At 33.2% G+C, this 26,811-nt stretch overlaps 1 protein-coding gene across 2 annotated transcripts in view; it reads right to left on the reverse strand.

Moving 5' to 3' along the window:
- Positions 1–23,033, reverse strand: part of LOC129231394 (stromal membrane-associated protein 1-like) — a 38,118-nt gene extending 15,085 nt beyond the window's left edge. For both annotated transcript variants that reach the window (XM_054865696.1, XM_054865697.1), the window contains exons 1-6: positions 22,850–23,033; positions 19,505–19,638; positions 2,412–2,497; positions 1,767–1,854; positions 1,614–1,691; positions 146–284 (exon numbers count right to left, since the gene is read on the reverse strand). In XM_054865696.1, coding sequence (XP_054721671.1) covers positions 146–284; positions 1,614–1,691; positions 1,767–1,854; positions 2,412–2,497; positions 19,505–19,638; positions 22,850–22,967 — 643 coding nt within the window. In that variant the 5' untranslated portion in view covers positions 22,968–23,033. The remainder of the gene's footprint in view (positions 1–145; positions 285–1,613; positions 1,692–1,766; positions 1,855–2,411; positions 2,498–19,504; positions 19,639–22,849) is intronic.
- Positions 23,034–26,811: the final 3,778 nt, after the last annotated feature.

The following is a 26,811-nucleotide window of genomic DNA, read 5'->3' on the forward strand; positions in this document are numbered from 1 at the left end:
CAAACAGTAAATTAAAAAGTTATGGCAAAAAAGGTCACGTTACGGACTCTACATAAATGTCAAAAATACTGTGGAATGCCCCTGGTACGATTTTGTACCAAGCGGCATTAATGGGTTAAGAAATATGTCATTATGAAACATATACCCAGGTTTAACAAATCCGTTGATTCAGGCACTTGTTCTGCATTAGGCTTAGCTGATTCTACTTGAACTGGCTTAGCAACAGGACTATGAGGCCCAGTACTGTGTGGACGAGGCAGTGCAGCAGGATGTTGAGGCAAAGTCTAAATATTAATAGGAAAAACAAGCGTTTCAGATGCACCAGCATTTTATTGAGAAAATGATCAGTGGAAAAGATGTTTTAATCAAGCAAGTGTGCCAACATAAAAATACATGCTTGCGGTCATGGACCTTCTGATGAGAACTGGTCAGTATATTAACACCCACTACATTACCAAAGAGACTACAATTTTTAAAAACCCATTAATTTAAAAGTGATCATGTCTTCTAGAACTCCTAATGATTTCTTATTAGCTCAGGGTCAAACGGGTAAGGTGTTTTTTTTTCGCTTTTTTTCATGATAATTTTAATTCATCAAATTTCTGAATAACCAGTTTTTTTTTTTCTATGAAGCATATGAAACAATGTTTACTTGAAGTGTCAATTTGAATTCAAATGTATCCCATGCACAATATATACATACACTTAATTTCAAGCTAAAAATTTAAACAGCTTGTTGTAATAAAGTAGAAACAATAGAGCTGGTAGGCACTGTAATGAGCATTTTCATCTTATATCTGACCACTATTAATAAATACCAGGTTGCGTTGAAAGTTTTTTCGTATTTTCCCTGTCCTGGATTGGCAGGGCTGAAGGTAACATATGCAAATTACAGTTCCTGTGCAGCTGATCTGAAATGGTAGAGTGGAGTTTGACCTTGATAATTCTTATCAGTTGCTGTGATTTCTCGTACCTGTGTAGACGTTGCAGTCTCTTGAAATGGCGGATGATAAGCTAGCAATTCGTGTTATTTTGCATTTCTTCTGGAGCAAAGGTCTTAACCCAAGGTCAGCAGCAAAAGAAATGAATGATGTTGAGGGTCCAGGTTCTGTAAATGAGCGCACTGCTCAAAATTAGTTTGAGCATTTCAAGAAGGGTGATATGACTCTTGAAGAGAAACCAAGATCTGTTGTCGGATAACGAAGTTTTGCTGGAAGCTATCTAACACCAGCCCAGTTGTAGCACCGGAGCAATATCAGCAGAACTTGGTCCTTCCCAAAGTACCATCAATCGACACCTCCACCAACTGGGGCTTGTTGAGCTCTTCTTTTGTAGGTGAAAATACGAAAAAACTTTTGACTCAACCTAGTAGTTAATTTCTTTTTGAAGATAAAATATTTGAACATAAAATTCATCAATTTCATAAATGTTAAAACAATATTTTAAAACTGATGCACAGGAGCAAAAATGCATAGCAGAATTAAATAAAACCATGCAACTTATTTTCCAAGAAATCAAGTTTATTAAAATTAGATATGCTATTTTATTTTTTGAGAATTGAATATAAAAATAAAATGAAGAAATAAAAAATCCTACAAAGATTTTATGCTTACAGGTATTTCTATAACATTGGAAACCTTGGTCTTCTTCTTCTTTTCTCTTTCTTTTCTTTTCTCTTCTTCAATATCAAACTAAAAATCATGAAAAATTATTACAATTTACAAAATTGCATAAACTGAAAATTCAGAAATGAGAAGTTTCTTTACCGCAGGTTTAGGAGCTGGAGGTGGAACCCATTCTTTAGCAATGTACTTTTTTTGTTCATATTTTGCTCTAATAAAGGCCTCTAATGATCTAGAAATATTTAAAGAAACAAACTGTTGTCTGCCTAAGAAAATCAATCGGTATATAAAGAACTAATTAGCAGTTTAAACAGCCGCTGCTCCCTGCAAAGCTTAAAGTTAAATATGCATCACTGTGGCATGGTGCAAAAGGTATGAGAGTGAACACTCTGAAGAAATCACACTATGTTAAAATTCTAAAAAAGGAATCATGGGGGGGGGGGGGGGGGGGGGGGTTGCACCTATAAATTTAGTGAGGAGGGGCACCAAAGTCTACGTATTCAAAGATTTTATTTTGTTCATTCAGATAGTTGATGTTTTATATCACTTCTTTTCAGTATTGAAAAAAACTTCAAGATCATTAAAATTATTTTGATACAGTAACAGTGGAACTATTTCGTTTCCTTTTATGTTAAATGGGAAAAAATCTTATGTATTAAAAACTGACCTTGTTATTAAGAAATAAATTAATTTCTCTGTTTAAAATTCCTGATTCACATTTTTATATTTAAGATATTAGAACATAATTTAAATAAAAGAACACAGATGAATTTATAAATAAAAGGATACGAGTCGGTTTGTGGTCTCCGAAAACTTTCAGGCAAATTTGCTTCATAAACAGCACGAGCTTGACTGTTGCCCATTTGTTGAAGATACTAAAATAAATACTCACATAAAAATACATTTCATACACAATGTAATTATCCATTTCAATGCTAACTAAAAAGTTTCATTTCTTACTGCATACATTACTTAGTTTTTAAATTCACTACAAAATTAAATTCTTACATAATCTTAAAAAGCTGATGTGCATACAACCTATTACAAGTAGAATATCTCCTTTGGTTTAAATTATATAGATTAACATTTCGTAAACATACACACTTTCTGTCATAAAAAATTAGCACAGCAAGAAAAAGTAGTCAGAATGATCATTCATTGCAGAAAAAAAATCCCTAATGAATGGCAATTCCTTGTTGGGCTACCGTTGGCATGAATGCATGAGGGGATCTAGGTAAGTATTGAGGCATAAATGTCTTCCATGATGTCCTATATCATATTGTTCTATTTATTTTAAACAAGCCTCTAATGTGATCACAGGTATGCTCAATCTGAATTAAATCAGGGGATTGAGCAGGCAAGAGAAAGTGATAATGTGGTGGTGGTTGACCAGTGACGTTCTCGCTGTGCATAGTCCAGCATTGTCCTGTTGAAAAATGGCTCCTGGAAGCCCTGCCATGATGCCAACAAATGTGTTTGAAGCATGTTCTGAACGTACCGCTGGGTTGTAATGGTGTTTTGGATTACTATTATGGGTGAATATGCATGGTGTGCAATTTATTGCAAGTTTCGACTTTTAAGCTGGATCTGTGGGGAGTTTCACATCAGTTCTTGTTTTTCGCAAGAGGAAACTTCTTTTGACAGGGCCATCAATGAACTCACAAGTAGTTACATATCCTGCAGTTGAAGATTCATGTATTTAAATGTGTGTATTTTCGAAATTGCGAATGTCTCCGTTTTAATAATATTACGAACACCTATTTTCCCTTGTGGGAAACCACTAACTTCAGCCTCTTCATCGGAATCTCCCGACGACATTGTTGTAGTAAATAAGTTAATAATAAATAATTAATTAATCATAATTTGATGGAAATAACGATATAGATTTCGAAAAACTGGAAAAACAAACGCTTTGTGAACCACCAACGAACGATCATATAATAAACATTTAAAATATTTTCTCAATTACTACTCATGATGCAACTTAGCGGACCAATTAATTATAAGTTCTAAGAAGGAAATAAATCCGGGATTTGTTTCCTTCTTACACCTGACCCTAAATTCAGTGCTCTATAACTATCTCTAGGGAATGTTTTTTGTTTATTTCTTACTACCCACATGTAGATTGAAGCTAGGAGATATATTAGATTGCAAAAAAAAAAAAAGACATTTTTGGTCTTCATTCCCTTCTTATATAAACCTGCCGATTCAATTGTCATCATTTCCCAAATTGAATCTGGATTCATTATAGAAGAGGATCTGGTTTCTATTTGGTCGCAGTCCAATTTCGTTGAATGTGACACTACTTTAAACGATGGCAAGTGTACAAAAGCCCTATTCACATCTGAGTCATTCCATTTCAAATCAGGCAGGCAGGTATGAAAAGTGTCATATGACCATCACCAATTTTTTTGGAAAAATTACAGTAGTTAGAACTAAGGGACATATGAAGTATCCCAAAAGGATTTTGCAAGAATTTTTTTTTTCTTCAGTTATAGCCTACTAAAATTCTGTACAAAATCCGCCATTTTGGAAAAAACCAGCAAAACACTCGATTTGAAATTGACACTATTTCAAAAGTATTTAACCTATTTGAATAATTATTTTTTCTAAAAGTAAATAAGGACCCATATATCCTCTAGACATCGTTTTTGAACATTTAGTTAGGTTTTTTGATAAAGAAAAAAATTTATTTTTGTGGCGAAAAAAACTGCCTTTTTTAACGATTTTATGATTTTTTCTCCATGAAAAAAAAGTTTTTTTTACTAAACGGAGTTGGCAGTCTAAAGCCCTTATATGATAGTTTCATAGCACATTTTATTATAATTCTTAGATGTATGCAGCCTTGGAAATAAAATTTGAAATTTTGAAAATTTTTAAAAATTAGCAATTTCTGAAGTGAGATTACTCAAAAAACCCATTTTTTAAAATTCTAAAAATTGGCTCATTTGAACCCCTTTTAATGTTTAACAAGTGGATATACACTTCATCCCGTATTTTTTCCCAGAAAATGTTTTAATATTTTTTTTAAATGACCTTATTGCCCATGGCATGCATGTAAAATAAAAATGTCTAATACTCTCTGTTTAACTAAAGCCCTCGATCCGTCTCTTAAGTGGCGACACGCTCCAGCGTCTGCCATTTTGTGTCGTTCCGCAACTTTCTCCCTATCTCAATAGTAGAAAAATACAGAGTTTCGCTCATTGAAAAGTATCTTTTTATCAACGAATGTTTGCAGGTTTTTAAGTGTAACTTATGTAACTGACAATAAACGTACGAAAATGTTGAATTTTATCTTAGTAAAATGTATTTTTTATTATTAAACCGCATATTAGTAAAAATGTGTTTCGAAGGAATTTTCGATATTTTTAAGGGTAATTTCTTTTTTTTTCCACCATAAAGACCTTCTGAGTTACAAACTACTTGAAGTGTTTTGAATATGCGATTTATTATTATAAATTTGGTGTAGTAGAAAAGTAGTGAGCTAAATTAACTACGTTATGAATTGCTTGTAACTTGGGCAAGAGTTTGAACTTATTCATGTACCATTTATATTACTAATGTGTGTAATTTTCTTATGGAAAATTATTCACATCTAAAAAATTGCAAAATTTCTTTTTGCCTTAACTAATAAGGTTCATTTTCGGCAGGAATCTTTTTTTTTTGCATTTTACAAACACTTGCTTGTTTTTCATGACGATTTTACATTAAAAAATGCCTTTCATTTAAACCAGATTTTTAAAGATACGTACTACTAGTTCTTAAAAAATCAACAAAATCATAATAAAGTGTTTTAACCAATTTTAAATCAATATTAAAAAAATAATATTAATTGAATCATTTGATACCAATAGGAATTCAAATAAAAGAGTGCAGATTACATCTTTGACGAACTGTTATAAATTGCAATAATGAATTTTAATAAATCAACAGACACTAGAATAAATCATATATATTTTTTTATTGAAAAATTTTCGCGTTGAAGTAATAATTAAACGAAAACAGCATTTTTCTGGACAAAAAAAAAAAAAAAAAAAAAAAAAAAAAAAAAAAAAAAAAATTAATTAATTAAAAAAATCTTCATACAATTGTATAAATTGGCTTGAGTTATATGTTACTGCAATCTCAAAGAAGCTTAATTTTTTTAATAAATAATTTCACATTTTTAATATCTTGAGATTTTAGCACAAAATAGATGAATAATTAACTTGGCAACACACTGAAATTCATGCCTATGACACAATTAAAAGCAAAACTATGTTTTCTTAAAACAATTTTGCTAGTTATTGAGACATTTTGAAACTAACTAAACAATAGAAAATTTACACTAGAAATAAATAAAAATAATTAGCATATTTAAATTTTGACGACTTTGTTCTCTTACACTCAGAAGTATCAGTTTTAAAAACAGGGCAAATATTTTACCGCTGCTAGCAATTTATTAGGTGCCGTTACATAGTTAAGCTTTACAATATTTGAAGGAACTATATATGATTTTAGTGAATATCCTTATCATACCATAAAAATCAACAAACTATCAGACATTTTCATGAAAAGTAAAAAATATTGCGATTTCAACAATAGTTTCAAAAAGTATCCGAAATTGCCCAGAATTGAATTGAAAAACAGAATATATCTGTATTTGCAACAGTATTTCACTATTAGTGGAAAAGTGTTTGAAATTTGAAATGATGTTACACACAAACTATTTTTTACGCTAAGCAATGTGCGAAAAGTACATGATACATACATGGAGTAGGTAGATGTATTAAAATAAATTTGAAATACCAAATAGATGTCAGTTCTTTATGATAAAATATTTACATAATGTATGAGGCGGCACTTCATTTCATTTACCCATAGGTAATCGATACAACTTGTGACCCGATTTTGAACTGTTTGAACATCCAAATGCACTACACCAAGGCATCGTCACATTTAAAATAGCTTTTGATGAAAATTACGAATAGCAAAGAGAAAATATCTGGTATTCCGCACAGTGAAATCACACAGGCAGCGACACAAAATGGCGGACTGAGCCCACGTGATTGCCCGCCTCCAATCGCAGTCGAAAGCGGCACGCAGTGCATAGATCAAAGTGTGTCGCCACTTAAGAGACGGATACAGGGCTTTATGTTTAACGACTTTCAAGGGACCACAAAAAATCGTCCTTAAGTAGAAAACATCCTTAAATATAATGCTTTTAACACTACAGTGGACCATCTGGGACCGTGAAAAGTTGTCGTTAAATAGAGAAAGTCGTTAAATAGAGTGTCGTTAAACAGAGAGCCTACTGTAATTTCATTCACTAAAATTCTGATTATATTAATGCCTAATAGCTACAATAACAGTGCATTTTACCAGCAACAACTAAAATTTTACTAACTTTTAATAAAATACATGCAACAAACCACTTTTGATGACCCAGTCAAATCGTCTTTTTGTATGACATTGTGTGCTAAATAAGAGTGATGTGAAAGAATAGAAGCGCCTTTGATGACCATCTGACTTTGTTATATAAATACATTTTTCTGCTGATCAGGACCTAATTGTAATGAGAGCTGAGCTCCCATACTTCCTAATTGATTCAACTCAAATTTTTATTTTTGACCGAATCCAGGTCACTTAAGCATTAAAATAAGTTCTGAAGGCTATAGGTCTCCTGCACTGCTTTTGTTAGAAATTGGATATCTGGCTATAATAGCTACCTTTAGTGAGAGAGATCTGTTTGGTTACCTCAACTTACAACCATCGTCAATTGATTACTTCTCTCATAAAACAGGTGGGCTTTTTAAATTCTTAAATTATAGGTGAGTTTTGCATTTTGAATTTAGTATACCTATACTTATGGATGAAAGTAATCATACGAGGTAGGATCCGAAAATTCTGGGGCAACAGTCACCAATGATAACCAAAGCACGAAATTAAAATTAATTGTTTTAAATGCATTGAACTGTTCTTCCCTTTGATCTTGGATGGTTTCCCCTGTCATGTAATTGAGTTGCACATTTTAATTGAAAGAGAAAAAATAAAACTAATATTGAAACAAGAAAAAGGATAGATTTTAGCTGTTACAGATAAAGTAAACCATTATTGTAGTATTAGGCATTAATATAATCAGAATTTCAGTGAATGAAATTATTAGGCATTTTTATTAGGGTAAAAATACGAGATGAAGTGTATATCCACTTGTTAAGCATTAAAAGGGGTTCAAATGAGCCAATTTTTAGATTAAATGGGTTTTTTGAGTTCTCACTTCAAAAATTGCTAGTTTTTAAAATTTTTCAAAATTTCGAATTTTATTTCTAAGGCTGTATGTATCTCAGGATTATAATAAAATATGCTATGAAACTATCATATAAGGGTTTTAGACTGCCATATACGTTTAGTAAAAAAAATCTTTTTCATGGAGGAAAAAAAATCATAAAATCAGTAAAAACTGTTTTTTCGCCACAAAAATAAATTTTTTCTTTATCAAAAACCTAACTAAATGTTCAAAAACAATGTCTAGAGGATATATGGGTCCTTATTTATTTTTCGAAAACAGAATTATTCAAATAGGTAAAATACTTTTGAAATAGTGTCCATTTCAAATAGAGTGATTTGCTGGTTTTTTCCAAAATGGCGAACTTTGTGCAGAATTTTAGTAGGCTGTAACTGAAGAAAAAATTTTTTTCTTGCAAAATCCTTTTGGGATATTTCATAAGTCCCTTAGTACTAACTGTAGTAACTACCCTTACTACAGTTAGTACTAAGGGACCCCTTAGTACTTAACCCTTAGTAGTAACTACTGTAATTAAAAAAAAAAAAAATCAGTGATGGTCATGTGACAGGCCCTGCCTGATCTGAAATGGCTCACCTGTTTTCAGTGGCACATAGCCTACAGTGAGTGTGATGCTATGGGGTTATATATGATACATGGTCATTCCTAACATGGGTCCACTACACCATGACAGGCCAGTGGTATGTTCATGAAATGTTTAGATCACATGTGTGCATTAAGGCTATAAGCCAACTTATGGGGTGAGGTGGAGAAAAGTCACATATGTTGGCACACACAAGGTACCACTTTTTTATAGAACAATGCTTGATCACACACACAGCAAGGGTGGAAGAAGACTTCCTCCATCCCATTATCACTGTCTCTGACCTGTTGGATCAAATGATTTGTCACAAACCAAATCTATCTGGAATAGCTTGCGATGGTAAGTTATACAAGCAAAAAGTTAGATCAAATTAGAGGCCTATTTATAGTAACCAAGGAACAAGATGATGCAGGACATCAAAAGAACCTGCATTGTTTCCTACATTCATGCTACTGTCCGACCATCACGAGAAAAGCCACCGCCAAAATGTCTGCACCAATCTACTGCTATAGTAACGAGGTGCGGTTCATTTTTCCAAGGGAAGCTTAATGTTGGAAAAACCCGTACGCCCGCAGAAAGGCGAGCAGACGAGTGGCGAGATGACGCGAAAAAGCTTTCCTGCTAACCCTTGCTGAAAATGAACGAAGTCCGCTTATGTGGCAGTAGACCGGCTCAGACTTGACAGCGGGAGCTTTTCTCATGAAAGACAGACAGTAGAGGTGGCCAAACAAAGTACTTGAACCTACATTAGCTTGGGATTTTTCCTGCTATAAATGATCATTTTGCTTTCATTTTCTTATATCAATGTTGTCCTCACATACGCAAGTTTTGTTTTATTCTGACAAATATTTCCAGGTGAACAATTTTTTGTGGCAAAGAGTGTACATTAATCTTTACTTTGCTTTCAACATCTAGATCCAGTTGGCGATGTTTTTACTTTCCATAGGATCACAATTCATATCACGTTTTTACTTTGAAAATCAGAGGAGGATGTTCAAGTCTAAATGGAGGGAAGGAATCCAAAAGAGACAGGGTTGGTACTTTTGCAAAAAATACCTTTCTTTCGGGACAGTGGAAAAAACGATGGCCAAAATGGAAAAAAAACGGCAAAAATGGAAAGAATGGCAAAAACTTAACTGCAAATAAATGATTGCATTCAGTTATGTTAATTAAGGAGCAACAATAATATAAATAAGACACTGTAAATATATTTTCAGTTAGAATTTTTATTATTATTTGTATTAATTTATAAATTGAAAAAGATGCATGCAGCATGCAGTTGCTGCATTGTAAATAATGAATTGAACCAACAGTACCAAAAAACCGTTTGAGGCATTTTTAACTTGTTATCTAAACTGCATATTTGCTACATCCTAATTACAAAGGAAAACTTTTAAATTTTAATCCAAAAAAATTAGTAATTATTCTATAAATTATGTTAATAATAAAAATGTTTCCTTATTAATTATATATCTAAGATAAATTAAATTTGGAGCTAAAGATGAATCCTATCTTCTTTTTCCTAGTTTTCAAAAAACATTTTAAAATCAACCAATGCACCTAAATGATGGAGTTGCGTAGCAAAATCAACTGCAATATCCAAATATTTCTGGACATTAGTTGCAAATATGTCCTGCAAGCATTGCTACAATAGAGACATTAACTCTTTCTTCTCACAATACCCCCCCCCCCCCTATTAACTGTTTATCTACAACTACCCTTACAAAACTAGTTTGTTACACCATGCTGAAACAGAAAAAAAATAGGTTTCGATGTGAAGATTTTATAGCCTGTAATCATATTTAAATGTTAAACATTAAAGGAAATTAGTTTTGCTTTTTATTTATCTCAATTTCTTTCACTTTGCTTAACATTGCTTAAACTGGTACAGTTTCTGCAAATAGTTTGTAAAATTTGCTGTAATAAACAAGACAATCATCCTTTACATCATTAATTTAACAGTTAATAAAACACACAGTTAATTAAACCTTAAATACGTATTGCAAAGTTTGATTTCATGTTTGAAAAAAAATTAAAAATAAATTTTCAAAACATTTAACTCTTAAATACCACACTTATTTCAAACTAGAAAACAAAATTAAAATTGTATCAACGCATTTTTAATGTTCTTTCATAAACTTATAGAGGAAAAAAAATATAAAAATTGTGTTGGTCCCCGTAAGTTGTTAATGCAAATACTATTTTTGCCACTTCGATAAAAAAAAAAAAAAAATAAAAACCTATGTTTGGCAGTTATAAGGATTAATCTTCATTAAAATATGGAACAGTTTTTTTTCTTTTTGCTGAGATATGCTTGATGAGGGAAAATGTCAATTATCATATAAGGTACAATAATGTAAGTGTAACAAAAAAGTTCCACATAAAACGAGTCTTAATATGATAATATTTCAAAAAATCTAACATAGGAAAACCTAGCAAGATAAACCTAGTTTGACCATCAAAGGAAATGTCAAGTAGGAATTTTGCTATTTTTGATTTATTTCTACTTTGCATTTCTTGTGAAAGCTCTGCTCAAACTAAAATTTAAATTTCTCGTCTCTGCTCACTGAAAAGGTACATTGCTCTATTGCTGTAGAAACAGGAAGAAAAATGTTTTTTAATTCTAACTCAGCAACCAAGATTATTTATTTATTGTTCTCACTTTGTGGAGGCCTTTGTTGCAGATCAATTTATGATAGCAGATAACGTGTCATATGCTATAGTAGACTCATGTAAGTAATGTGATGTATCACCACAGTAAAATTTGAACCACCACAGTCAGATCTACAATGTCACTTCTTGAACATAAGTCACTGAAATAACTGCTGTTTTTGTTGTCATGTCTAATGAAGTGCAGAGTGCAAAAGGTTTAGATGCCTCTAACAGTCTTGATAACAAGATCTGCTAATTCTGGAGCCAGATGGCTGTAGAGGATTTCAATTGGTGGTACTCCAAGTTGGAGGAGGAAGCGAATAAAGACCTAGCAATTAAAAACATGATCAGGGGTTAGTTGTTTAATGGGGACAGTGCTTGCAGATGGGATAGGGTTTAATATTAGTTGGTAATATCATCATGCCCTTGAAATGTCTAGTACGTGGCCTAGCTATTGTAAAAGAGGGGTTTCTTTTGCAGTGAAGGTTGGGGATTGTTGCCTTGCTGATTGTACATCCTTCGCCTGGCAACAGCATTCGCGTCTGTGAAGGGGGCTGTTAGAGGTTGATCTTGGTCACGTGCTTCCTTTGCAAAGGCATCTGCACACTCATTTCCCTCGATTCCGACATGAGCGGGGATCCACTGGAGATCGCAAGTTATGTTGAGTGGAGAAAAAAAAAAATTTCTTGCGTCAGTCTTGTCACACCACTATCTTTAGCTTCAAGTGCTGGTTTTGAGTCAGAAAAAAATCAATTTCTTCTATTAGGTCTTTAGGAGTAGGGGAAGAGAGACAATAAGAAAGAGCCTCTTTAATAGCAATAAGTTCGCTAGCAAAGTTTGAGGGGATTTGGCCAGTGGGTATTTTAAGCTTGACGTTATTTCCTGAGGGATAAATCATGAAGATGCCTGCACCTCCTCTATTACAGTGAAACCTGTGTAAGTTGACCACCTGCGGTGCACTACTTTAGTGGTCAACTTAAACAGGTGGTCAACTTACAGAGGTTGATTTATATGATAAGGGCTAATTCCGTGCCTGAAAAAAGCGGTCAACTTAGACAGGTGGTCAACTTACAAGGGTGGTCAACTTCACAGGTTTTACTACAATCAATGTCAGAGGAAACATCTGTGTAGATTAATAGTTTTCTTTGGCAAGTAAACAAACAGTGTCTTCGTCTTTCTGTGATAAGATTTGAGATAGTTCTTCTTAGAGCATGGTTCAAGTAGGTATAAGTAATGATTTTAGTACTCTTAGGAGGTCTAAAAGGAAAGAGTGGTTCTTGAGTTATGTCCAGGGAGGAATGGGTAAGACGAATGGCTCCTCTAATATCCCCGTCTAACTGTAGCGTTGATGATCTCTGAAGCCTTGATGTGCCTGTCCAAAGGTTGAAAGCTCTGTGAGCAATGTGGTCTTTATTGTGGCTTCTGGTTTTGTTTGTGAACTTTACAGTAGCAAGTTTCTGTCTGTTCTCGAGGGAAACAAGGCTGTCACTGTTCAGGGGCGTGCACAGAAATTTTAGGGCCCGTCACAAAGGACTTTTACGGGCTCTTTTCATATTGTTCACCCTTACTTCCCTACATATATTTCCCCCCTCATTTTACAAATCTCAGACCCCTTCAGGCTTGTGTCTGGGCCGACAGGTGTCTTTCCCCTCTCTTGTGCACGCCCCTGGGAGGGGGGGGGGAGCCCCATTTCAAACAGATTTATTTTGCTTTTTTTATGCATCATTTCTTTTTCTCTTTTATCATTTTTCATTTCTTCAAAAAGAGGTAAGCCCTGACCAAAGAAAATTCTTTACAGATTTCCCAAAAATTTAATGATGTAGTTACAAAACAATAAATACAGTATACCCTTGTTTCACGCGAGTTTATTTTAGTCTGTTTAAGATTTAACGCCTCTATTTTATTTTACACAGATGAGTTTCGGTTTTGTGTGGATGCGGCAATGCAAATGAATAAAATTTTCTCCCCTTTCAAAATCCAAACTTCTAAAGGTTTCAGATTACACGTAATAAACTGCATTTTGGCGTGCTAATAACCGAGCTTGGGTCACTGCAGACATTTTATGCAATTGGTTCCAGCTCTCTTTACAGAAGTAAAGTTATTAAACTCACACAATACAGAAGTCACTGGAAGAAGAGCTTTTAGGAGTGACAAAAGACAAAAGCAGCGAGGATACCGACATGGATGACACAGAACCAAAAACATTAACATTGAAAATTTTGAGCCATTCTTTGATAATTGAAATGACCTTTCTGACGGTGAAGGAAGATTCTATGATGGAAATGATCGTGGATGTGTTAATGCTCTGCAAATAACTACTAAGAAAACTTCTTGACTGTCAAAAGACGATCATAGTCGGCTCCTTTTCATGAACACTAAATTAATTTGTGTTTTCTTTATACATGCAGTGCATAGAAATCAATATAAGTGTACATTAAACTTATACAATTAATCATTAGAATGTTTTTTTTTTTTTTGATCTACGGAACCTAACTCCTATTTTAACACTAATATTAAGCCTTAATTTACACAGTTTTGATTTTGGAGGAACGTAATCCCCACGTAAAACGAGAGTCTACTGTAGTCCTTTTCCAATCTTTGAGGAATTATGAACGTATATTTCAGGTTTTAAATTCTATGTTTCGATCAAAAAATCAGATCGCGAAATACCATTGTTCGATGATCATAATCTGGTGCCAGATAGAGAGCTTTTAGAGCCCGAAATATATGTTTTCGAACAATTTTTTAAAGTTCTATAAAACTAATATTTATTACTTTGAATGGGAAATTTTGTCACCTGAATCCGTGGCATGCCCAGAAATTACTTTTGGGTGTGCATATACTGCTGTGATTTAAAAAAAAAAAAACTATTTCTAGAACTATTTCAAGGAAAAAAAAAAGAAAACTTCATGTCCATTATTTTGTTCTATTTTAAATGGTCAGGGTTAGAAATTTTTTATGAAGTTATAAAACTGCAAAGATAAATATCATTTAAAGAATACTAAAGGTACTACAGGAACAAAAATTGACATTAATCAAAATCGGTGGAATCTTTATTAGAATATTCATTAAAATCTTTCAATCATTGTAAAAACAGTTACAAAGTAAAATCCAGTTTTAAAAGGTGCAAGTTTATTGAACAAACTTATAATTGAACAACAAAGAACCCACTCTTTCTCAAAATTAAGATTTTTTGTCACTTACAGATAGATATATTTTCATGCTAAAATTGTTACTTTTCATTTATTATTGTAGAAAAAAGCTCTAACAATATTTTATAGTTTCTATCGTTTTTATTAAAATTTATCTGAACTGGGTCATTCCATACAAAATGAGCAAAATTCGCAAAAAAGTGGTGGCCGCATGGTAACAGATTTTTATGAAATTTGGTATACAGGTTCCTTTTATGCCTATATAAAAATATCTAAAATATTTTTGCTCAAAATTTTTTATTTGAATAGTTACATGCGATTGAAAATTGGTCAAATTGAACAGCATTCTCATAAGTGCTAAATGTTGCATTTTTGAAGGCTTGTATCTTATTGAATATTTAATGAAAACATAAAAGTTATATGTTGTTGTAATCTATGGAGTAGGGTAATTAATCTGATGTCAGTAAAATTTTCAAAGTTATTATAGTTAACTTTTAACCGAGTTTCAAAAACTGAAAATAATTCAATTTTCTCAGAATTAAGCATTTTATTTTTTAATCTCAATCTTTAAGGAATGCATTAGCTTTGATGAAATTAATACCCAATAATGTGCTAAGTATCATAAAAGAAATACCTTACTTTTGAAGTTGTATTTTAACTCCTTTGTCTTCAAAATCAGTTTTAAACTTAGTGACATTTTGTAAAATGATGATTTTCCTCTTCACATAGACACAAAAATTCATATGAGGGAAAATTAAGACAACTTTAAAATTTTACAAGAATATAGAGCTGTGTTTCTACTATTTGCTTGAAGAAACTCGAAATTGGTTTTTGATTTTCAAACGTAAAATAAAATTCAGAAAAATAGCATTTTCTTTGTGTTTTATGGGTCAATCCATACAGGTTTGACAGATAGGTGCGTTCGACCATTTTTAATTTTTTTGAAATTCATGTCCCTAAAAGCTGGATATGAAAGATGTTTAAAACCATTTTTATTTTTTCTCTTAACTGGACTTTTGATTTCTTAGAAGTCATCAAAAGTGATTTTCGTAGTCAAAAATGGGACTTTTAGATCTTTGCATTTTGGCCAAAATCTATTTGAATTACATTTATGACAGTTAATTTAACGCTTTGATGTTAAAGTGCATAAATTGATCGTCTTACATGCTGAGTTACGCAGCTGTAAGTTAATAATTAAAATAACGGCAACAGGTTAAAGTTCAGGGTCAAATGTAAAAATTTTACTCATTTCAAAGGGAGATAACTCGCGTAGGGAACGGAAACACAAAATGAAATACGGCAAAAACTAATCACTGGAACCATGCTAAAAAGAATATGTTGCTGTGCGTTTGTGCACCCTTTATAGATTACAGCCCCTCAAAAATCGGAAAAATGACATTTTTAGACCCCTGTAAACCAAAAGGAGATGGAATTAAAAATAAAATTTCTTGGTCAATTGAATATTCCATTCAAGTACTATACATGTTATACATATTGTTTTTTGTATTTGGTTTGTAAAAAAAAATACAGGTCTTTGAAATTGAGCAATTTTGTTAGTCAACTCACACACTAAAACAGAAATAAAAAGTGTGAAAAATTCATTGCACCTTCTTAAATTACGTATATTGTGCCCTATATAATACATTATACTGAAAAAACATATTGTAATTTTCAAAATAATTATTTTAATTTTAGAACTTAGAAATATTTGAAAATGAATGAGTAGTTTATACTGTATGGAACCTGTATGGATTGACCCTTATGTGAAATTACGAGAATTCAAAAAACTAGATAAACGACTCAATGATGCAAAAGCAAGTATATCTAACATTTCGATTTTTAAAAAATGTACATTTTAGCAAGTACTTCATAAACATGCTTTTGAGAAAATGAAACAAGAAAGAAATGGTTAGTTTTGCTAAACTTACAATAAAAAGAACTAACTAATGAAATTTTGCCTTAGTTCAAGTTACTCTAGTAACAAAAATACGCTGATACCAATGATTAAAATTTAGTAGCATCTAAAAGACACTTCAATATGTTACGTAAAAAAACTTGAGTAAATTTAGAGCATTCCCTCATCTTCAAAAAAACATCTGAAATGGAGGAAAAAATGAAATTTTTGAAAATTTTCGATTTTTTAAAGTACGATTTCGTCATCAAGAAATTCATAAACAATTACTAAATTAGAGCAGATAGTTATAGATAGTTTTTCAATCTGAATAATTTTTACTGTTATTTTTTCGTTAAAAGAGCTAGAAGAGTGATTTGAAATCTGAAGTAAATTGGCAAAATTTCAATATTTGTTAATTTCTCAGATTCAAAAAAAGATCCGAATAAATTTTACTTTGCTCTTTCCCAATAGAGATTTGTTTATAGAATGTGGAAGTATTTATTTTTTAAGTGTACGTTTATAACTTATGGAGTTATTGAGTCACAAACTGGCAGCAATGAACTCTGAAAATTTAGGCTTAGCGTAAGCATCAACTTCTAATTTCAATAACAAAGCAACAAACAGTTTTTAAACTTCCATACTTTGCATTCCCTCATAGATATGCATGGTTTACCTAAATAAAAATTTTCATTGAAATCTGTGACATGTCAGCCACAGCTGATTTGCTCATTTCGCATGGAATGACCCAACTATATAATGTATAACAAACATTTTATTTTAACACATTTCCAATGTTCTGTTTTTCCGCCCTCTTTCATCTAGTCCCCTTTTTTAATCCCCGACACAACGGAAGGGGGTTATAAGTTTGATGTGTAGATATCTGTGTATCTGTCTGTGCCGCTTTAACGCCTTAACAGATGGACCGATTTTGAAAAAAAAAATTTTTTTTGTTAGAAAGAAGAGTTGATAGAGAGTGTTTTTAGCTAGGTTGTGTCTTTGGATGACATTAATTAATGAAGATATTAATTAAAAACCTCTAAAAGATTTTTCGTGATTTTGGCAGCGAAAACATATTTAAAAATTTAGTACCAAAATAAGAAGTAATTTTTTCTGCATCTGATTGAATATGTTTGGAACATCCATGTTACATAGAATTTGAATTATAAGGATTTTTTAAATCAGATTTTAACTATGGTCAAGCCTTTATTCACACAATTGGTAATCAGGGCTAGATTAAGGCATGGACATATGGGGCACCAAATCTGTTGGTAAAATTTTGATTTTGGACTCATTCCATATCGCACTACAGCAAGATGTAAATATTAAATCCAGAAAAAAAAATCCCTGTAAAAATATAATCCAAGTTCATTCTAGATTTACAGCACTTTTTAAAGTTATACCATAGATAATTTTGATATAAATGGCTTTTTTCAATGTGCAAAGTTGGACGATATATTATCATGTTTAGTTATCGTAATACTATGCCACATATTTTTTGTAATATAAGGTACCACCAAATTTAGTACAGATGTGTTAATACGCAAACAACAAGATATTTTACTGCTTCTGCATATAAAATAAGCTTGGGATGGGAAGGGGGGGGAGGCACCAAATAAATTTTGTGCCCAGTATCTTCAAAAACTTTAGTCAGGCCCTGTTGGTAACCAAATTCAATGTTGGCCAACAAGGAAAGAAAACTCAATGATTTAAAATGTTTATCTGTTTGTAGTTCATATTTGTTAACAAATAAAATACTTGTAATTGATTTTTAATAGAAAAGGCTTTAAAAGAATCTTCAAATATTTCCCTCTTGATTCTACTTTCGACTCAGTCGGGAGTTTTTAAAATTTTTTATTTTAGTTACTAGTCTATTTTTCAGAAAATAAGGAAGGGTTTTAAATGCTACACTGCCAAAGCCTTCCCTTTCCTTCAAAATTATTGCAGAGTGCCTCAAATTTTGTTTTCAGGGCTTGAAAAGTCCTTGAATGTGTTGCCATCCAACAACATGGGAGATTATATAATTTTCCGTTTTTGGGGCTTTAATTTCAAAAAATTGCTGGGCTGCTAATGCTAACAAATATGAACTACAGTCGCGTTTTTTCGACTACAATTTCAAAAAATTGAAGGAGAAGGAACCTCTGAACCTTTTCTGAAAACCTCATTGAAGAACGTTCTCTAGGACTTCAATTTTGAAAATTTTAGCCCTAGACTCTCCCCCTTCCCTCCCTGACATCATTGAAGATTGTCTACAGTTGCATTTTTTTGAATTTCAAATTCGAAATATTGATAGGGAGATGTAAATCTATTTAAAAAATTGATCGAAGACAATCCCAGAAGTCATATCATTTTCACTAAAGTCAACAAATATGGTATATAATCGCATTTTTAAGACATGAATTTCAAACACTTTCAGGAAGGGTACTTGAACCTTTTCTCCCCTTAACATTACCAAATATCGCCTAAAACTACGTTTTTAGAACTGGAGTTTCGAAAAAATTCCACCGATCCCCTATCTCTATGTACTCATCTTCTAGTACTGATCGAACCCCTTTTAAAACTAGAAGTTTTATCATTTTATTCTCTCCATATACCATGTATATATTAAATATGATTGAAAAGATTGCTGGGGAAAGAGAAAGAAAGATGGAAGCATGAGCATCGGAGTGCCTCACCCCCCAAATTATTTTCTGGTCGCGCCACTGTTTCTGCTACATGGATTCCAGACACTTACCACAATGTGCCCCAGCTCCCCTTACTTTTACAAAGTTCCTACACCTCTGCCTCATGTTAGGTTTGCCTTTTTTTAGCCAAATATAAGTACACAACATGGTTGGCCATTGGGTTAGAACAATTCTTTAGATGTTAACCAACTGAAGAACCATTTTCTTCATTCATCACACATCAGTTTTCAAGTTGGTGGAAATGGGTTCGTTAATTTTTAGAAAATGAAATTACACATAGAGTTTAATTTTAGGTTTAGCTGTTTCTCTTTGATGAGATGCAGTAAGCAAACTAGGGAAAATTCAAAATATAGTTTGATTTTATTATGTAAACAGCAGCATTTAACACTTAATGACAACAATTGTTTTTTACTATTATTACGAGATATTACTAAATGTAAAATAATATCTCAAAACAGAACTTTACGCTGTTAGGTTTTGCAGACGTTTTTTAAAATTTTTACTTTGATGTAGCTTCAAAATCACAGGAATGGAACGAAGGACTGAATAAAAGATGTTAACGACATACAATTACCTAAAGGTCAAAACAATAGCTTTCATAAAGAAAACTTAATTCACAAGGTAATACTTTACTTACTGCCACTTGTTCTGGAGTCCATGTGTCAAGATTTACAGATTTTACTTTTGATATGTGAACACCCAAATTTCGATGTATACCAGCACACCTTATGCATAAAAATATTCCAAGATTCCATGAAGCCCATCTAGGACCTGAAAATTTTTTTAAAAGCTAGTTTAACATAGTTGTTTCAAGTAAATATACTGGGTAAAAACATTGGCATTGCCAGATAAAATTTATTGGGGAAGAGGAGACCACTTTAACACTGCTATATGTGTGTAAAGATAAATATTGGGTTGTTCGGAAAGTAATTTCGTTTTTTCCCGTCAGAGGACTTAATTAAGTTTTTTCGAAACCAACTTCACATTTAAGCCGCATAACCATTATATGTCTTGAGAGCTGATATTGCAAGGCTTGTGTGTGAAAAAGTTCTATTAATTCTACGCAGTAGTTTTTGGTTGGTGCCCTTTTAAATATGGAGAGCAATAAGCAGCATTTTCGTCATATTTTACTTTTTTACTTCAGAAAAGGTAAAAATGCTGTCCAAGCGAGAAAAAAATTGACGGATGTGTATGGAGAAGGCGTGTTAACAGTACGCCAGTGCCAGAACTGGTTTGCAAAATTTCGATCCGGCAATTTTGATGTCGAAGATGCAACACGGTCTGGAAAGCCGGTCGAAGCTGACAAAGATGCGATAAAGGCATTAGTTGATGCAAATCGGCGAATAACCACACGAGAGATCGGTGAGAGATTAAATTCGTCAAATTTGACTGTTTATGGCCATTTGAAAGGCATGGGCTTAACCTCGAAGCTCGATGTGTGGGTGCCCCATGTCCTTACGGAGCGAAATTTGTGTCGTCGCGTTGACGCGTGTGATTCGCTCCTCAAACGTCAAGAAAATGATCCATTTTTGAAGCGGATTATTACTGGGGACGAAAAATGGGTTGTATACAACAATGTTAAACGCAAGAGGTCATGGAGCAGAAAAGATGAACCGGCTCAAAGCGTGTCAAAAGCCAACATTCACCAAAAAAAGGTGATGCTCTCCGTTTGGTGGGATGTCAAAGGAATCGTTTTTTTTTGAGCTTTTGCCGGACAATACAACGATTAATTCAGAAGTCTATTGTCATCAGCTGGACAAATTGAATGATTCACTTAAAGAGAAGAGACCCGAATTAATCAACAGGAAGGGTGTAGTGTTCCACCAGGATAATGCGAGACCTCACACAAGTTTGGTCACTCGCCAAAAACTTTTACAGCTTGAATGGGACGTACTGCAACATCCACAATATTCTCCAGATCTTGCGCCTTCCGACTACTATTTGTTCCGGTCCCTGCAAAATTTTTTGGATGGCAAAACCTTTACCTCAAATGAAGATGTCAAAAACCACCTGAACAGTTTTTTGCCAGCAAGGACCAAAACTTTTATGAGAGGGGAATTATGTTACTGCCAGAAAGATGGCAAAAGGTGTTGGACCAGAATGGCCAATATATAATTTAATAAAATATTTATTCATTATACGAAAACTGTCTTTCATGTTCCCCAAAAAAAACGAAATGACTTTCCGAACAACCCAATATATACAAGGTGTGTTTGAAAAGTTCAGTGATTGGTCTGATAATTAAAAAACTGCACTGGTTAGGATCTTGCACTCACACAGACAGAGTGGGAGAAATGTCATCTAGAGCCATCTAACGGCCATTTTACGACAGATAAGAGGAAACACACTATAAGGAGTTTAACACAGTCAGTGTGAGAAAGATTGTCAGTGCGACATGCAACTCATAAACATAAAGTTTTGCTTCAAGTTAGGCAAAACGGCGACACTGACACATGAAATGTTAGTGAACGTTTAGGGTGAGGAAGCAGTGAGTAAAAATCGTGTTTTATGAGTTGTTTAAATGCTTAGAGACAGAAAGGAGGATGTCCTTGCCAAGCACCAGATTACAGTTTTGGATCCCCTTCCATATTCTCTAACATTTCTATGAGCCTAACAATACTTAGCCTTACTGGATATTTTGTCGACCTAATAATGCATTTTATTAGTATGAGGCGACCTGCAATATTAAAAAAAAATCAAACTTGAGTTCTCTCCATAATAACTGCAATTTAGTACATTTTTAAAGTAAATTTACAAAAACAAAGGCTAAAAAATGTTATAGCTGAATTTTTAATTTAATTTTCCACAAAAGATCAAACACAATAGGACTTTTAGAAAGATATGTGAACAGATTTATTAACCTTACACTTTTTAATATTTTTTTAAAATCTGGATGTAACACTTTACAGTACAATAGTAAAAGCTATTTTTGCTGTTGAAACTCTTCAGTGTACTCAATATATAGCCAGATAATGCTCAATGGAAATCTTTGGAATGGTAGGCAAGCGAGGCTGCAAGTTGGAGTCTGGCCGAGTTTGGAGCAAAGGAGTCAGAGTCCAAGTCGAAGTTTTAAAATTTCAAGAATTTGAGTCTGAGCAGGTCACTTTCTTTCAAAATCCACAACTCTACCAGAGCTTGCAGAGTCTCGACTGATTTTGGGGTAAAGGAGTCATAGTCCACAGCCGAGGGCTCTAATATTCCCGAAGTCTGAGTTGTCCTTTTTCCTCAGACTCCACACGCTTGTAGGCAAGGCACAATCTTTACAATATGAGAAGGTTGCAAGCATAAAACATAAAATTCGGAAACCAAGGTTGCATGTTCCAGGGGTGCCCACCCCCTAAGAGCAAAGATGCCCCCCCCCCAAAAATGGAAAAAATATTCCTCACCCCCCCTAAAAATTTAAATGGCACAGTCTGCTCCATGACCCCCTCAGTTGGGCACCCTTGATCTGCTTAATACTTTATTCATCTTTTAATTGCTTCAGTCAACATAAACAGCACCTTTTTTAGCTGTGCTTTTTAAAAGTGAAAAGATTCTAGGCTTTTTTCGGGTAACAGAGGTCAAAAATTAGGGCATTTACATTTTCAAGGCCTACTGACATAAATACAGTTTATTTACTAACTTAAATAAAAAAGTTTAGCTCTACCAGCAGTTACAGACTCATATTTAAACTTTTATCACTTCATTATAATCAATTTTCGAGCTAAAAATGAAGAGAAAAAAAAAAGGACGTGTAAGAAAGATTGAAATAACTCATGCATCTAATTTCTTATTTCGCAATACGATCGAGTTTGGTAGCAACTTAGAGTAGTGTTTATTTTGAAAGAGTTGAAATATCATTTTGTTTAAAATATATGAAATGATTTTTCTCAGTTAGTTGCATTACGCTCAAATATGTCAAACAAAGTATTTTATATTGCACATAAAATATGTAAATATCGTTAAGTAACGAAAACAAAAGTACAGAATTCCTTCTACTAACCTTTAGCATCACAGTCAACACAATATTTATTATCTTCTTCGCGTAATAAATTACCTAAGATTATCTGGCACTTATCTTGAATAAGTTTTTGTTTCTCGTTATCTGCTTTCGAAGACATCACAGTATTTTTTCTCTGTTCAAATGCACTACACACCCCCAAGTCGAAATTGACAGCAAGTGAACACACAACACACTGTTCAGGCCTCAAATAAGAGTGCTGCCACTCAAAGGCTTATATAACTAAAAACTTCGGAGAAAAACATAGGAAATAAACTGCTAGCTGGAGCAGTAGTATACGCTATACAGTCTAGAATCCCTATTAGGGACTCGGGACCCTATTCTTGAAGTTCATACGAGCGCTCCCCTTCCGCTTCCTTCTACACACCGTACTATCACAATGTTCTCTTAAATGAATGATATTTTGAGAAGTAATTTGCCTCAAACCTTGGGGGCTCCTGGGCATGGTCCCCTGTAGACCTATGCATTAATCAGGGCCTGATCGGTAGGCGTCGGTCTCGTAACCGAAGAATTCCAGATTCGATGGCAGCCGATCGAAGATCCTCCGTGTTTGTAAATGGTGACTGAGGCACGTTAAATATGACGTGTTCACAAAGTCTTCCACGTGAATCAATATCTCTGGGGTGCAGGACCGGGGATCACTTGATTTCTGGTTTGGATCAAAAACAGAGCTCTGCTCAGGGCCCCATCGAACCAGTTTAACTATAGTCCCCTTATACCCCGTTTACACTGGCCGAATTATACTAGTTTAACTGCAAAGTTGGTTTAAAATATGACGTAGTTTGATCACGTGATAGTTCAACTTTGCTCGGAAGCGGGTTAAAATTAAGAGACTTCCGGAAACTCTCTTAACTGCTTTAAACACGTTTATTTACAACAATATGGCCGCCGCTACTGCTAAATATGAAAAGAAAATTCGTCGGAAAAGGACATTAAGTTGCTGAAAAATTTATAAAAATCTGTCAGATGTGTTTTTAATGCTTTCATAACTATTATTTATGTTTTAATGATTATATATGCATGATGCATCATATTTCAAACTGTTTGAGACCAAATTTATTGCAGAAATCTGCTCATGTTTACAACTATTTTTTGCATTGAATTAATCGGGGAATAAAAATAAAAATCGCTGAATTGATCGGAAAATGAAAGCGTTGGAAGTGTTTAATGTTACAATTTACAAGAAAATAAAGGAAATCTATAAAGTAAGTGAATTGTAAGTTTTATGAAATTCAACACAAAATCAGAAAATCTGACACCTCTATTCTGGTAAGTTTGAATGCTTTTATTTCATTTATATTTTACCTTTCAAAATGCTTAACTAAAAAAAAAACAGTACATAGTACTAATTTTTTAGTAAACATATAATATATTTGTAAAGCGTTCATATAATAGGTCATTGAATGTTTCAAAGCATTTTTTATAGTTTCTTTTGGTTAAAGATCAATTCGTTGAGAATGAATTGAAATTAAGTACAAAATATTTTGTGGTAGATGTTTATTATTGAAATTTTTATTGTTTACTTTTCAAGAATCTTAAATTAATCTTCATTACTGTTCTGTACTAAAAGGGTTTAAAAGGAAAATTAAACTAATGTGACTTATTAAAAGTAAAACTATACTAGTCATATTTTAACAATTTGTTAAATGTGTTGCTTCCACATTAATTTTGCCCAGAAGTAAGATACCACCTTTAAAGTAGAACTGTTTTTTGGCAAGATTTTAATTCAGCTTGAAATTTGTTCCAATAAGTCATGATTATTTAACAGATAAAAGTCTCATATGATATAGAAATTTGAAACAAACCAGCTTCGGAATCATTCTTTGTAAAACCCTTCAATCCAGTTTTCTGTAAAAAGTAACAAAAAAGAAATTGATGTTCTGTGTGTTGCGGACCAGCATCCAGGATAACACTTAACGCCTTGAAAATTTTAATTCTTCCAGATAATGGAAACTAGAAAAATGCACAAAGCTTTTCCAAAATTTACTCTTCGCCATTCCTTATGTTTGCATTTGGAAAAACTTATTTGCAGGACCGACAAGGGTTATTTCAGAAATTCGGGACCTGGCTCGGAATCAGAGCATTCCCAGTAAGCAAAATATCTTGCCTCAGCATTGCATAAAGGTTGACATGCAAGAAAAATCATCTTGCATTAATACTGCCTCAATATTGTTATGTTACTCCCTTTATGCTGTCAGCAGGCTGCCACAATATTGACTGACAAGGTGTATGCAGCATAATATCAGGAAAATATCAAGGTAGGCTGCTTTTGTAATATTGCATACGTATTGATATGACAGTATAATATCAAGATGTTGTCATGACAGCATGAAATCAAAGTCTAGGCAAGATGATCTTGCTTTTGTAATATTGCATACGTATTGATATGACAGGAAAATATCAGGATACATTGACATGAGAGTATGAAATCAGCACGTTTGCAAGGTGTTTTATCCATTTATTTATTTGTATTATTTTCACTTTTAACTCGAGAAATTTCATTCTTTAATTATTTCTGTTATTCTTCAAGATAGTTTTCTAGCCTGAGAATATTTTCTTAAAGCTGACATCTGATCGGAAATTCATATAAAGGTATTACTAGTACTCGCAACTTAATTTAAAAAATGAAAGTTTCTTCGTTTTACGTAATACTTGACTTATTTTTTAAATTCATGCTTCTAATTGTATTATAAAGACATAAAATGCCTAGTTAGGAATAATTGCGGAAGTTTTTATAGCATATTTAAGAGTAAAGATAGCAAAATAATAAATAAATACAATAAAGTACATTTTCAAATGGATGTCAGCATTGAAAATATCTCATGGACAAAACATATGAATTTATCTTAAAGAATAACATAAATAACCATTGAATAAAATTAATCTTGCGTGAGATTGAAGTGATAATACGAAATTCTGGGCTTCATGTCCTTTGTTTCAAAGTCTAGGGACGAAAAAAGTTATTTTCGGCCATTTCTAACATTGATCGCACATCGTCTGCGATATGACTTGTTTAGTACTATATTAATAAACAAATGCAGTTATCAGTCATTCATAAGTTTTTCCTAAAACAATACTATTCCACACTAATAACTAAGCAACCAACTTAACGAAGCCTAAAATGCAACGCCACGTGCAACTCCTCTGAACCGACTGAATCAAAGGTCGAAGCAGGAATGTGCCAGCCCTGCGAGAGACGCTGGGTAGAAAGAACTGTGCGCATGCGCAAGTATCAACGAAGGTCCACCTGTTCTATTGTGTACTAATTACCTTGACGGCGACAGCATGAAATCAATCTTGATGACTTCAACATGTATGCAATGTTGTTATTGTAAGGTAATATCAATATTGATATTTTAAGATGAATGCGATGTTGCATACGTGTTGTTATTGTAATATTGCTTTTTAATCTTTATGCAAGCTTTATGCAGTATGAAACACGTCAATATTGACGCCGTCAGTATAACTTACCGGCGGTTTTGCACGTCTTATCACGCCGTAGCAAGATCACGTCGCTAGCGTTTTACACGTATTTTTCTGACACTAAATTTTCGTTGTCAAACGGTCCAAGGCGTAGAATCCTGCGTTTCCTTTCCCCTCTCCTGAGAGCGGCACCCCGGAGCGCAGGGGCCCACCTTCTGTATTCACACATGCAAACAATACCCTTTCATCAGGTTGGGGTTTCAAGGTTCAGTGCATCCTTCTTATCAACGCAAAGATTTCTAAGCAAACCTCCTTGCTATTTATTGTAAGCAAAACTTGATTCCAAGAATGAAATATCCACTTCTCTTTCTTCTAAGCTTAAAATTTACATTTAATTAATGATTGTGCTGTAAATGGATGCAACATAATTTAATCGACGACAATGACATTCAATTACATTTCAAATAAATTAATAAATAAAAGCCGTGAGATTTCAAATTGAACGAAAACAAACTAAGTAT

Source organism: Uloborus diversus, chromosome 10, assembly GCF_026930045.1.
Source record: "Uloborus diversus isolate 005 chromosome 10, Udiv.v.3.1, whole genome shotgun sequence".
NCBI lineage: Eukaryota > Metazoa > Arthropoda > Arachnida > Araneae > Uloboridae > Uloborus > Uloborus diversus.